This window comes from Rhincodon typus, chromosome 5, assembly GCF_021869965.1.
Source record: "Rhincodon typus isolate 14 chromosome 5, sRhiTyp1.1, whole genome shotgun sequence".
Taxonomy (NCBI): Eukaryota; Metazoa; Chordata; class Chondrichthyes; order Orectolobiformes; family Rhincodontidae; genus Rhincodon; species Rhincodon typus.
Genome location: NC_063336.1, coordinates 4,653,627 through 4,666,077, shown reverse-complemented (window position 1 = coordinate 4,666,077; position 12,451 = coordinate 4,653,627). Strand labels below are relative to the sequence as shown.

The window sequence follows — 12,451 nt, the reverse complement described above, 5'->3', positions numbered from 1 at the left end:
TCTGATGAAGGGTCTAGGCCCGAAACGTCAGCCTCTCTGCTCCTATGATGCTGCTTGGCCTGCTGTGTTCATCCAGCCCTGCACCTTGTTGTCTCGGATTCTCCAGCATCTGCAGTTCCTACTATCGAAGATGTGTAGGAGTTAGGTAAAGTGCAAGAGGGAGGTTTTTCTTTTCCTTCTGCAGTCTTGTTTTCCTAACTACTTTCACAGATCAGCTGGGGCAGCAGAACAATGCCTGGTAGATTATTAAAGATTAACAGGGAAGAAGCAGGGATAAGTAAAAGATGGACTAAGAGAAAACGACATAAGTTAAGGTAAAGTGAGTATCTTTAAGTTATTAGAAAAGTTAGCAACTAAGACTAAGTAAGTTCAAGTTTAAGTTATTGAAGCAGGGGGAAGCTGAGTGGAATGTGACCCTGTCGTATATGGGATGTAATGGACCATACCAGTGTCCCTAACGACCACATGTGCAGGAAGTGCTCTCAAATGCAAACACTTGAGAACCATGTTTCAGAACTCAACTGGAAGTTGGAAACACTGTGCCACATCTGAGAGTCTGAGAATTATCTGGATAGCCTGTTTATACAGATGGTCACACAACAGCTTGAGGGTCTATATAAAGTCAGAAATGGAGGAAATGTGACCAGGAGGTGGTTAAAGAGAATCAGGCAGTTAGTACAGGCCACCCCTTACAAAGCGGTTTTCCATTCTGGAAGCTGATGAGGGCACTAGTTCCTCAAGGGAGTGTAGACAGAGCCAAACTTCTGGCACCACAAGCAGCCTGACTGTACATTAGGAGAGGAAGAAGAAAACAGGAGCAATAATGATATTTGATTCATTAGTTAGGGGAACAGACGAGCATCTCTGTGGCCATAGATATGATGCCAGGATGCTGAGTTCCCTCCCAGGTGCCAAAGTCAAGAATGTCACTGAGTGGCTGCAGGACATCTTAGAAAGGCGAAGGTGATATGACAGAGGTCCTGGTACACATTGGTACCAATGATATAGGTAGAATGATAGATGAGGTCTTGCATCAAGAATTCTGGGAGCTCGCAGCAGACTAAAGAACGGGACCACAAAAGTTGTAATCTCTGGACTACTGCTGGTGCCATATACTAGTATTTAAAGAAATAGGAGTAAACTGGAAGTATTTTGTAAAACAGATGAGTTAAGGGCGTGGATTGACTTGTGGAATTGTGATGTTCCTGCCATCACAGTGATGTGATAGAGGGAGAGACAGGACTGGTAACTCTACATTCTGGGGTATAGGATCTTCAGGCAGGACAAGGGAGAATGTAAAAGATGAGGTGGTGTTGTATTATTAATTAAGGAGTCAGTTACTACAGTAAAGAAGGGTCTTCAAATGAGGCTTTGTGGGTAGAACTTAGGAATACAAAAGGGATAATCACCATGCTGGGAGTATATTTTTTTTCTTTATTCATTCATGGGATTAGGGCGCTACTGGCCAGGCAGCATTTATTGCCCATCCCTAATTGCCCAGAGGGCAGTTAAGAGTCAAACACATTGCTGTGGGTCTGCAGTCACATGTAGGCCAGACCAGGTAACGATGACAGTTTCCTTCCCTAAGGACATTAGTGAACCAGATGGGTTTTTTCTGAGAATCAACACTAGATTCATGGTCATCGTTAGACTCCTAATTCCAGATATTTATTGAATTCAAATTCCACCATCTGCAGGAATTCGGACCCAGGTCCCCAGAACATTATCTGGGTCAATAATCCAGTGATAATACCACTAGGCCATTGCCTCCGCAAGTATTATAGACTTCTAAACAGTCAGTGGGCAATACAGCAGCAGTTCTGAAGAAGGGTCTCCGGACCCAAAACATTAACTCCACTTTCTCTCTAGAAATTTCTGTTTTTATTGCTGATTTTCAGCATCTGCAGTTCTTTTGGTTTTTAATACAGTATTAGATATGCAGACAATTCACTGAGGCAAATTAAAATATCAGCAGGGCAATAATATGAGGGCAAAACAACTTCCCCAACATTAATTAGGATACTCAGAGTGTAATAGGTTCAGAGGGTGCAGATTTCCTGAAATATATTCAGGACTGCTTTTTCTATCAATATGTAGATAGTCCTACAAGGGACAGTGCATTGCTGGATCTAACTCTGGGGAACAAAGCCAGACAGGCATTTAAGTCGACAGTGGGACAGCATTTTAGTGATATTGACCACAACAACCGTAAGTTTTAAGTCTGTTTTGGAAAAGGAAAAAGATGATCTGCAAGAGAGGATTTGGGATTGAGGGAAGGTAGATTTTATTAAAATAAGGCAGGATCTGGCTAAAGTAGGCTGGAAACAGCTACTTCTGGGTAAATGTATGGCAGAACAGTGGGGCTGATACAAAATGAAATTGCTGAGAATAAAGGCCCAACAGATTCCCTTTAGGGTGAAATATAGGTGTTACAAACCCATGGAACCTTGGAGGTGTAGGAATATTCAGAACTGGATTGGAGGGAAAAGACAGGATTTTAACAGGTACAAAGGGAGCATATCCACAGAGGCCTTAATGGAGTACAGAAAGCACAGGGGGAATCTTAAGAAAGCAATTTGGAGAACAAAGAAGTGGCATGAGAAAGCACCAGCAGGCAAGATAGGGAGAATTGCAAGACATTCTATAAATATTTAAAGGGGAAGAGGATAACCAAGGCTCGGATAGGGGCCATCAGGGCTAAGGGCTGGAGAGCACTGGTAGAGTGTTAAATGATCCCATCACATCAGTATTCGTTTTGGAAAATGAGGATGCATACACAGAATCCAGAAAGAGGGACTATGAGGTGCTTGAGTAGTTTGACACAGGGTGTGAGGAGGTATTGTAGGTTTGGCAGGCTTAAAAGTGGACAAATCCTCAGGTCTGGATGAGTTGTATCCCAAGCTGCAGTGGAAGGCAAGGGAAGGAATTACAGGGTCTCTGACTTAAATTTTTAATTCCTGTCTGACTACAGGAAACATGTCAGAGGATTGGAAGACAGTTAATGTGGTTTCAGTTTTCAAGTAGGATGGTAGACATTAACCAGGGAATTACAGTCCAGTGAGTATCAGAATAGTGGTAGAAAACAACTATTGGAATAAAAGCTGAAGGAGAGGATCCAACTCCACTTGGAGAAGCATGGTTTGATATGGAATAGTCGGCATAGCTTTGCAGAAGGAGGTTGTGCCGAACATTTGTTTGAATTTTCAAGGTGGTGATCAGGTGTGTAGATGAGATTAGTGCAGTTGATGTAGTTCATATGATTTGTTCCGCATGAGAGACTGATAAAGGAGATGAAAACCTATGAGATCGAGGGAAACTTGGCAATTTGAATCCAAATAAAAACAAAAGAACTGCAGATGCTATAAATCAGGAACAAAAGCAGAAATTGCTGGAAAAACCCAGCATGTCTAGCAGCATCTGTGAAGAAAAATCAGAGTTCACGTTTCAGGTCCACTGGACCCAAAATGTTAACTCTGAATTTTCTTCACAGATGCTGACAGACCTGCTGAGCTTTATCAGTAACACCTGTTTTTGTTACTGAATTTGAATCCAAAATTGGCTTAGTGGTAGGAGGCAATGAGTGGTGGTATAAGGTTGTTTGTGTGTCTGGAGGCCAGTGTCCGTGACATACCAGAGCAATCAGGGCTGGGTTTATTGTTGGTGATATATATAACAATACTGAAGAAAATGTGGGGGAATAATAAATAAATTTGCAAATGATATGAAGATTAGCCGGGTGGGTGACAGCAAGGAAGAATGTCTTAAATTACAAGATGACATAGACAGATTGGTCAGATGGGCAGACCTCTCGCAGATGGAATTTAACATTGATAATGTGAGATGACGGAGCTTGGAAGAAGTAACAAGACAAAGGACGCAAAGTAACAAAACACCAGGAAGCTCAGAGGATCAGAGTGATATTCGGGTGCTTGTTCTCAGATCCCTGAAAGCAGCAGCTCACATTAATAGGGTAGTTAAGAAGGCATTGGGACACTTGACTTTATTAGTTATGGCATAGATTAAAAAAGCAGCAAAGTTATGTTGAAGCTGTACAGAACTTTGGTTGGGCCACAACTGGAGTACTGTGTGCAGTTCTGATCAACATACGAGAGGAAAGATGCAATTGTACTGGAGGAGATGCAAAGGATATTCACCAGGAGGTTACCTAGAATAGAGCATTTTAGCTATGAAGAGAGGCTGGATAAGTTTGGGTTATTTTCTGTGGGGCAGAGAAGGCTGAGAGGGGACCTGATACAGATGTATAAGATTATGAGGGGTAAGGATAGGGTGGATGGAAAGCAGCTGTTCCCCTGAACAAAGTCAATAACAAGGGGACACAATTTCCAGATGAAAGGCAGGAGATTTAGAGGAAATTTAAGAAAAACGTTTTTCACCCAAAGGCTGGTGGGGGTCTGAAGAGCACTTTCTGGGAGGTTAATTGAGCTGGAAAATTTCACAACTTTCAAGGAGTATTTGAATGAGCACTTGAAAAATCATAACATTCAAGGCTATGGGCCAAGTGCTAGAAAATGGGACTAGAGTAGATTTAGCTTTTTGTTGGTGCAGACTAAATGAGCTGAACGGCCTGTTCGGTACTGTGTGATTCTATGATTCTATGAAGATGATTGATCATGGGATTAGCATTTTAACCCTAAATAAGAGCAACGGTTTGGGCTTGAAAGCCAAATTAGCTGAAATGAACTAGTATATTCGATTTATGGATAAATCATAGAGATGCAGAGGCATACATGTGAAGGGGTATGGTATTTCATAATAAGTGTATTCCTCCTATAAATGAATTTTCTAAAGGGAGGACCCATCACCTGCGGTTCTTGCTATGCCTCACTAGGATAGTGCGTTAGAAATTAAGCCTAGCTATTCCAAGAGTCATCACAAAAGGTAAAGATTTTTTAAAATATACAGAATTTCCTAATTTACTTGTCGTTTTGAACCAAATTGACAGAAAACGTGGACCAAGTTTCTATAGATAACAAAAATAATAAATAAATCAACTCCAACTACAGGTAAACAATTATGAACTATTGGCGTATAACTCTACATGTTAAAACTGTAACACATTCTAAACCACTCCTGCCCACACATTCAGACAGACACAAGCAGGAAAAAATATGGCTGTTATGGACAAAGGGAAAGACTGGAAAAGCAGTTCATTGGTTTTGCTGAGATGATCCTTCACAGACTAATTGGCTAATAATTACTGAACAAATCTTCATTTGTACACAGTCCCCTGGTTCCAGCTTGCCCTCTGTTTGAAGAAACAGCTCTGTAAACAGCATTTGCAATGAGTGTTAGGTAACTTGCTTTTAAAATTGCAGTAATCCATTTTAAAATGGTTCTTTTCCCATTTTAGTCCACAATCCAAAAATATGGTCTTTACACGAACTAAGGAATTTTGGGAAAGCATCAACCTAAGGAAACGGATATAACTGCGTTAAGTTAGGCACATCAGATGATTGGTAGGTGAATAAAGAGTGGGAGAGAATGATTGAAAGATTAATCAGGAGGAAGAATTTAGAATATGGCAGGAAACTATCTAGGAATGTAAAAACAGATAGCAAGAGTTTAAAGATGTTTAAAATAAAACAAGCGGATAAGTAAAGTGCGTGTGAGTCCTCTAGAAAAGGAACATGTGGAGTTAATAGTAGATAATAAGGAAATGACAATTGAATTGAACAAATATTTTGCTTCTACCTTCATTATAGAGGATATAGAAATATTCTTGTATAACCCTAACTCAGGAGGTGGAATGGAGTGATGAACATAATGAAATTACAATCACAAGGCAAGTCGTACCAACTGATGGAGTTGCAGGACAAGAAGTTTCTGAGAACAGATGGACTTCATCGTAAGGTCTTAAAAGAGGGGGCTAATGGGATAACAGATACTTTGGTGCTAATTTTTCAAAATTCACTAAATTCTGGGAAGGTTCCATAAGATTGGAAAATAGCAAATGTAACCCCTCTATTCAAGAGGGGACGGAAAACTGTAAACTGATTCGAGAAGGTTGGTTGTACTCATTGAACGAAGAGATTGTGGGACGAGCAGATCAAGGTGGATAAAATTGAGACAGGTTTACATCAGGTAGATAAAAAATGCCTATCCTCGTTAGCCTCAGCAAACAGAACAGAGGACACAAATTTGCGACAAGAGATCCAGAGACGTTGTCAGAAAGAAATGAATATATAGCGAGTGGTAATGTTTTGGAATTTGTTGACTGTGAGAATGGGAAAAGAGAAGGCAATCAATGGTTTCAAAAGGAAGTGGTTGCGCCTTTGAGGAAAAATATGCAGTGTTACTGAAATAAAGGGGGAGAACAGAGTGACTGAACTGCCCTAGATTGCCCAAACAATCTTGAAAGTGGCCTTTTTATGCACTGTTGAATTGATATGGATACCCACTCAGTGATGCTCAACATGGCTGTTCCTGAGTGGTTCAGTTGAAGGATGTTAATTGCCTGCTTGATTATGTTCCTTGAAACATCATGGTTGTCAATGTACTCCCATCGTGCAGCCATGTCCAGAGGTGATAACCATTATTGGCCAATATTAAATCTGGGTTGGGGTATAAGGGAGCACAGAAAAGTGGCACAGGATGAAAGGGTTATGGCAGTTGCCAGGTTAAAAGGAAAACATCAAGAGAATCATCAAGGTAGATATTGAAAAGAATGGGGCTGAAAATCAAATCATTCCTATTTAAACTATTCACCCAATTTGTTTCTGCCAAGTGAGGTAACCTCTTTGTCAAAATATATCAACATTTCGCAATTGCTACCTAATGAAACTTTATAAACTTCACTCTCAAGATATTGGTTAAATTTTCTGTGGGTTTACCAACAGTGTTTTAATTTACCAGTGTTATAAATTTACACAAAATGTATTTTTTTTTGACTAAGGTTAATTTTTGTAATATAAAACTGCACATCCCTTCATAGCAATGGACAAGTGTTTAATCATCACAAGGCAAATCATCAACCTCTTTGTCTCTTATAAAATTAATGGGAAAATTTAGCTTTTTCATCTATTAGACTTCAGTGTTGGAAAATGTAAACTGTGAGTTTTCAATGTTTCCGCAATTTGTGGGTATGAGACACGTGGCCAAGAAAAGCCACTTGAAGTTTATTGCCTATAGGGTATGGTAAGCTCACACGTCTTGTGTTCATTTTGCAAAATCAGTTACTCCATTGCAAAACCATTTTTTACCTTTTCAAACTCCTCACTTTTCTTGATCAGCTGAACATCTATTTTAACAGGGCTGTGGACCACTAAAGATTCAGGTTCTTCTTCACTATCCCCTGAAAATCCAACTCGTCTACGTTCTGTGTTAAAAAATACAAAATAGAACGTCTGAAACACAAACATGTGATTAATATGACTGCTGTTGAAATTCATGTCAAGTGTACAGCATTAAAGTATATCCATGTCTCTAACAGGAAAATTAAATACTTTAACATAGACTATAGAACATAGAACTATACAGCACAGGAATGGGCTCTTCGGCTCATGATATTGTGCCGAATATAATGCTAAATGAAACTAATCCCTTCTGCCTGCCACTGGTTCACATCCCTCCATTTTTTGAATATTCATGTGCTTATCTAAAAGTCCCTTAAATGCCTCTATTGTATTCTGCCTCCACCACCACACCTGGCATTGCGTTTCAGATCCCTACCACTCTGTAAAACAAACTTGCCCCTCATGTCTCCTCTGAATTTTCTCCCTTCTAACCTTAAATGCATGCCCCCTAGTATTAGACATTTCAACTCAGGGAAAGAGATTCTGATCATCAACCCTATCTATGCATCACATAATTTTATAGACTTCTATCAAGTCTCCCCTCAGCCTGCCCCTGTGACGAGAAAACAACCCGAATTTTTCTAGCCTCTCCTTATAGTACATACCCTGTAATCCAGGCGGCATCCTGGTAAACCTATTCTGCACCCTCTCCAAACCTCCACGTCCTTCCTGAAATGTGGCGAACAGAACTGAATGCAATAATCTAAATGTGGCCTAACTAAAGTATTATAAAACTGCAACATGACATCTTGACTCAATTACCCGACCAATAAAGGCAAGCACACCATACGCCTTCCTTACCACTCCACCTACTTGCGTGGCTACTTTCAGGAAGCTATGGATTTGAACCCCAAGATTCTTCTGTAAATCAATGCTGTTCAGGGTCCTGCCATTAAGTGTATACTTTTCCATAACATTTGATCTCCCAAAGTAGAGGACCTCACACTTACATGGATTAAACTCCATCTGCCATTTCTCCACTTATATCTGCAACTGATCTATATCCCCGCTGTATCCTTTGACAACCTTCTACACTTTCCACAACTCCACCGATCTTTGTATCGTCTGCAAACTTACTAACCCACTCATCTATATTTTCTTCCAAGTCATTTACATATATCACAAACAGCAGAGGTCCCAGTATGGATCCCTGCAGAATACCACTAGTCATAGACCTCCAACCTGAAAAACACCCTTCCAACACTACCCTCTGTCTTCTACGTGCAAGCCAATTCTGAATCCATGTGGCTAAGTCACCGTGGATCCCATGCATCTTAATTTTCTGGATGAGCCTACCATGAGGGACCTTGTTGAAAGCCTTACTAAAATCCATGTAAACAACATCCATTGCTCTATCCTCATCGATCACCTTCGTCGTCTCCTTGAAAAATTCAATCACGTTAGTAAGACATGACCTGCCCTGCACAAAGCCAGGCTTACTGTCCCTCATTAGGCCAAGTTCTTCCAAATGAGTGTAAAGCCTATCCCTAAGAATTCTCTTCAACAGCTTCCCAACCACTGATGTGAGACTCAGTGGTCTGTAGTTTCCTAGATTATCCCTATTTCCCTTCTTGAACAGAGGAACAATATTAGCCACTTGCCAGTCCTCTAGGACCTCTCCAGTGGCTAACGAGGATACAAAGAACTTGTTCAAGGCCCCAGCAATCTCCTTTCTTGCCTGTCTCAAAAACCTTGGGTAGCTACCATCAAGCCCTGGGGACTTATCCACCTCAATGCTCTTCAAGAGATCCAAGACCACTCCTTTCCTGATTTCAAAATGCCCTAGCATATTAGCATGCTCCACACAAATCTCACTATTCTCCATTAATTCCAAGTAAGATATTTATAAATAAAATTACTCTTTTGCAACACATTTAAGGAGTAGAATTTGGTTGTTTCTGAAATTAAAAACTGTTTGTATTTATCTTCTAAATCTATCTGATAAAGGAGATTGACAAAGTAGACACAGAGCAGATGGTGCCCCTTGTGGGGCAATCTAGAATGAAAGGTCATAGTCTTCAGATGGGGAGTGACAGATTTAAAACAGAGATGAGGAGGAATTACTTTTCTCAAAAGATCATGAAATTGTGAAATTCACTACCCCAGGGCAAAGTGCACACTTTGACACTGAATAAATTGAAGGAGGTGACAGGTAGATTTTTAATTAGTAAAGGGTTAAAGGGTTATTCAGCAGGAAAGTGAAAAAATGAAATCAACCATAATCATATTAAGTGGTGGAGCAGGCTCGAGGAACTGAATTGTCTGCTCCTGATCTTAATTTGTATGATCTAAACTGGATTTTCCTGCTATTGATGAGTGTTGCAGAGGCAGGATTGCCATCCACTGTTTTCATTTCATGGTAGTGCTAGCCCATTTTTTTAAAAGTAGGTTTACACAGCAAGGGAGGATGATCTAGCTAATGATATCTCCTCCGGAATCTAAATCTATATGCATTTTTTCTGATATACTTTCATGGGATATAACATTCATGCCACACAAATGCCAGGCAATGACCATCACTGACCAACAATGAAATGAGGAGTGGTGAGGTATAAAAGGAAGGTGGGTAAGTATAAAGTAGTTGTGATCAGAGTCTTAATTTGGCACTCTGAACGTGGCACACGAGTTCTCCCTGTCTCCACTGCCATGTATTTGTGTAAATGTGGTGGAATATCACCTTATGGGTCTGATCACATGATGTAATGACGCTGTCATTGGTCATTTGGGTAGGAAACAGCTTAATCTAACCTTGCTGCCTGGAAAGAAACATCCACCACATGTGGCCTACAAAAGTCCCAGTTAGTACTGCTGGTTTTGTCACTATCCAGTCTGAAAAATTGTCAGAGCTTTCAAATTGGCATGTAATTCTGCATGGTTTAAAATAGTTCTTATGAGGTCTGTTAATAAACTGGATATAATTCTTTAATTGTGCTGCAGTATAATGCTCTATCTCATTTTCCACTTGCACCTCCAAATGATAAGGCTGCTGGGTGTATTGAAATTTTCAAGACAGTTTGACTGACTTTTATGAAGGGTATCTGGGAATATGAACCAAAAATGGGTAAATGGAACTGAGACACAGATAAATTATGATAAGACAAAAGTCTTCAGTAACTGAGATAACAAGGTGTAGAGCTGGATGAACACAGCAGGCCAAGCAGCATCAGAGGAGCAGGAAGGCTGACTTTTCGGGCCTAGACCCTTCTTCAGAAATGGGGTAGGGGGAGGGGGTTCTGAAATAAATAGGGAGAGAGGGGGAGGCGGATAGAAGATGGATAGAGGAGAAGGTAGGTGGAGAGGAGACAGACAGGTCAAAGAAGCGGGAATGGAGCCAGTAAAGGTGAGTGTGGGTAGGGAGTTAGGGAGGAGATAGGTCAGTCCAGGGAGGACGGACAGGTTAAGGGGGCGGGATGAGGTTAGTAGGTAGGAGATGGGGGTGGGGCTTGAGGTGGGAGGAGGGGATAGGTGGGAGGAAGAACAGGTTAGGGAGGCGGGGACGAGCTGGGCTGGTTTTGGGATGCTGTAGGAGGAGGGGAGATTTTGAAGCTTGTGAAGTCCACATTGATACCATTGGGCTGCAGGGTTCCCAAGAGGAATATGAGTTGCTGTTCCTGCAACCTTCAGGTGGCATTGTTGTGGCACTGCAGGAGGCCCAGGATGGACATGTCGTCTGAGGAGTGGGAGGGGGAGTTGAAATGGTTCGCGACTGGGAGGTGCAGTTGTTTAGTGCGAACCGAGCTCTCCCATTCCCAAGTCTTGTTCCTATGAGTTTGGATAGGGTGACATGGCAATAACATCAGCTCTATGATCTATACTTATTATTATTATCAACACCAAAATACAGAAATTGCTGGAAAAACTCAGCTGATCTGGCAGCATGTGTGGACAGAAAGCAGAGTTAATGTTTTGGGTCAATTGATCTGTTCTGAAAAAGGGTCCCTGGACTCAAAGCGCTAATTCTGCTTTCCCTCCACAGATGCTACCAAACCTGCTGAGTTTTTCCAGCAATTTCTGATTTTGTTTTTTATTATTACTGCTAGTAGCAGATTATCAGATTATCAAAGAGTTCTTTCTTCTGTATCTTCTCCATTAACTTCTATTTTCTGTTCAGATCATAAGATTATGCAGTATATTTTGGCCTCAGTCAGTAACAGGGCAAGAGTTGACATTGCATGATCAGAATGCCCGCAAACTGAGAGGACCAAAGATGGAATTTTGATCACAGGTATCACCAGCATTTGCAGTGTGAGGTCCAGTGCTGGCTATGCCTTCTCGGGTGGTTTGCCAATGTTGGGCCATTGTTTTTCTGGCATGGTATATACGTTCAGGTGTGAAGTACACAGCAGAAAAGGTTTTGTAATGATTTCTACTCTCCTCAATCTCTTCCATCAACAGAAACATGCAGTTTTTTTCAAATATTTCTCAGCCAACAATGACCATCATTTATTCATATCAGCTTGCACAACTCAACAAAGTTTAAGGGTGGAATTCTTTTAGTCTTGAGGATGTGTGAAGAATGCTAGGTGGGTGAAGATATTCAGGGAAGTTTTGAAAAATCAAAATCTTGCTATTGAGATAAACTTTAATGATTAAGTTCTGATTTCAAAATGCAATTGAACGTTCTGATATCAAGTGTCAATCAGTGGAGGGAATGGACTTAGAGGTGGCAGTTAGATATGGTATGGTGGGAGTTTTTTAGTTAGGAAGCATGTGGTAAATGGATGTCAAGGAATGTAAGTAATAGAAACAATGGTCTATATCATTGAAGGGTAAATGGACAGGAGAGGAATCTGAATTGGATTTATCATGAAATTATAATAATGGAGCAAAATTGAGAAATTAATTACCGCAAAAATGGGATCAGTTGAAACAGGTTGATCAAGTTGCTATAGGGATTACAACACTTTCAAAGAGGTAAAGAACTGGGGCGGGAGGAATTTGATGAGTCACTGTGGAAAGCCAAACATATTAATTCATAGCACAAACCAAAATCACTAGCTTCACCTACTTTGAAAATCTCTTTCAATTTTGAAAAAGCCACACCCAAAGGGGAAGGAATTTCTTTTAGGTGAGCGGAGTTAAGACTTAGACAACAAGGTGTAGAGCTGGATGAACACAGCAGGCCAAGCAGCATCAGA

The 12,451-nt window shown here is 40.7% G+C and overlaps 1 protein-coding gene across 1 annotated transcript in view; it reads right to left on the bottom strand.

Annotated features, from left to right (window-relative positions):
* Positions 1-12,451, bottom strand: part of LOC109930964 (dynein axonemal heavy chain 8-like) — a 2,199,840-nt gene that overhangs the window by 585,661 nt on the left and 1,601,728 nt on the right. Inside the window, 1 exon segment of the mRNA XM_048596622.1 lies at positions 7,221-7,336. Within this exon segment, the coding sequence (XP_048452579.1) occupies positions 7,221-7,336 (116 nt within the window).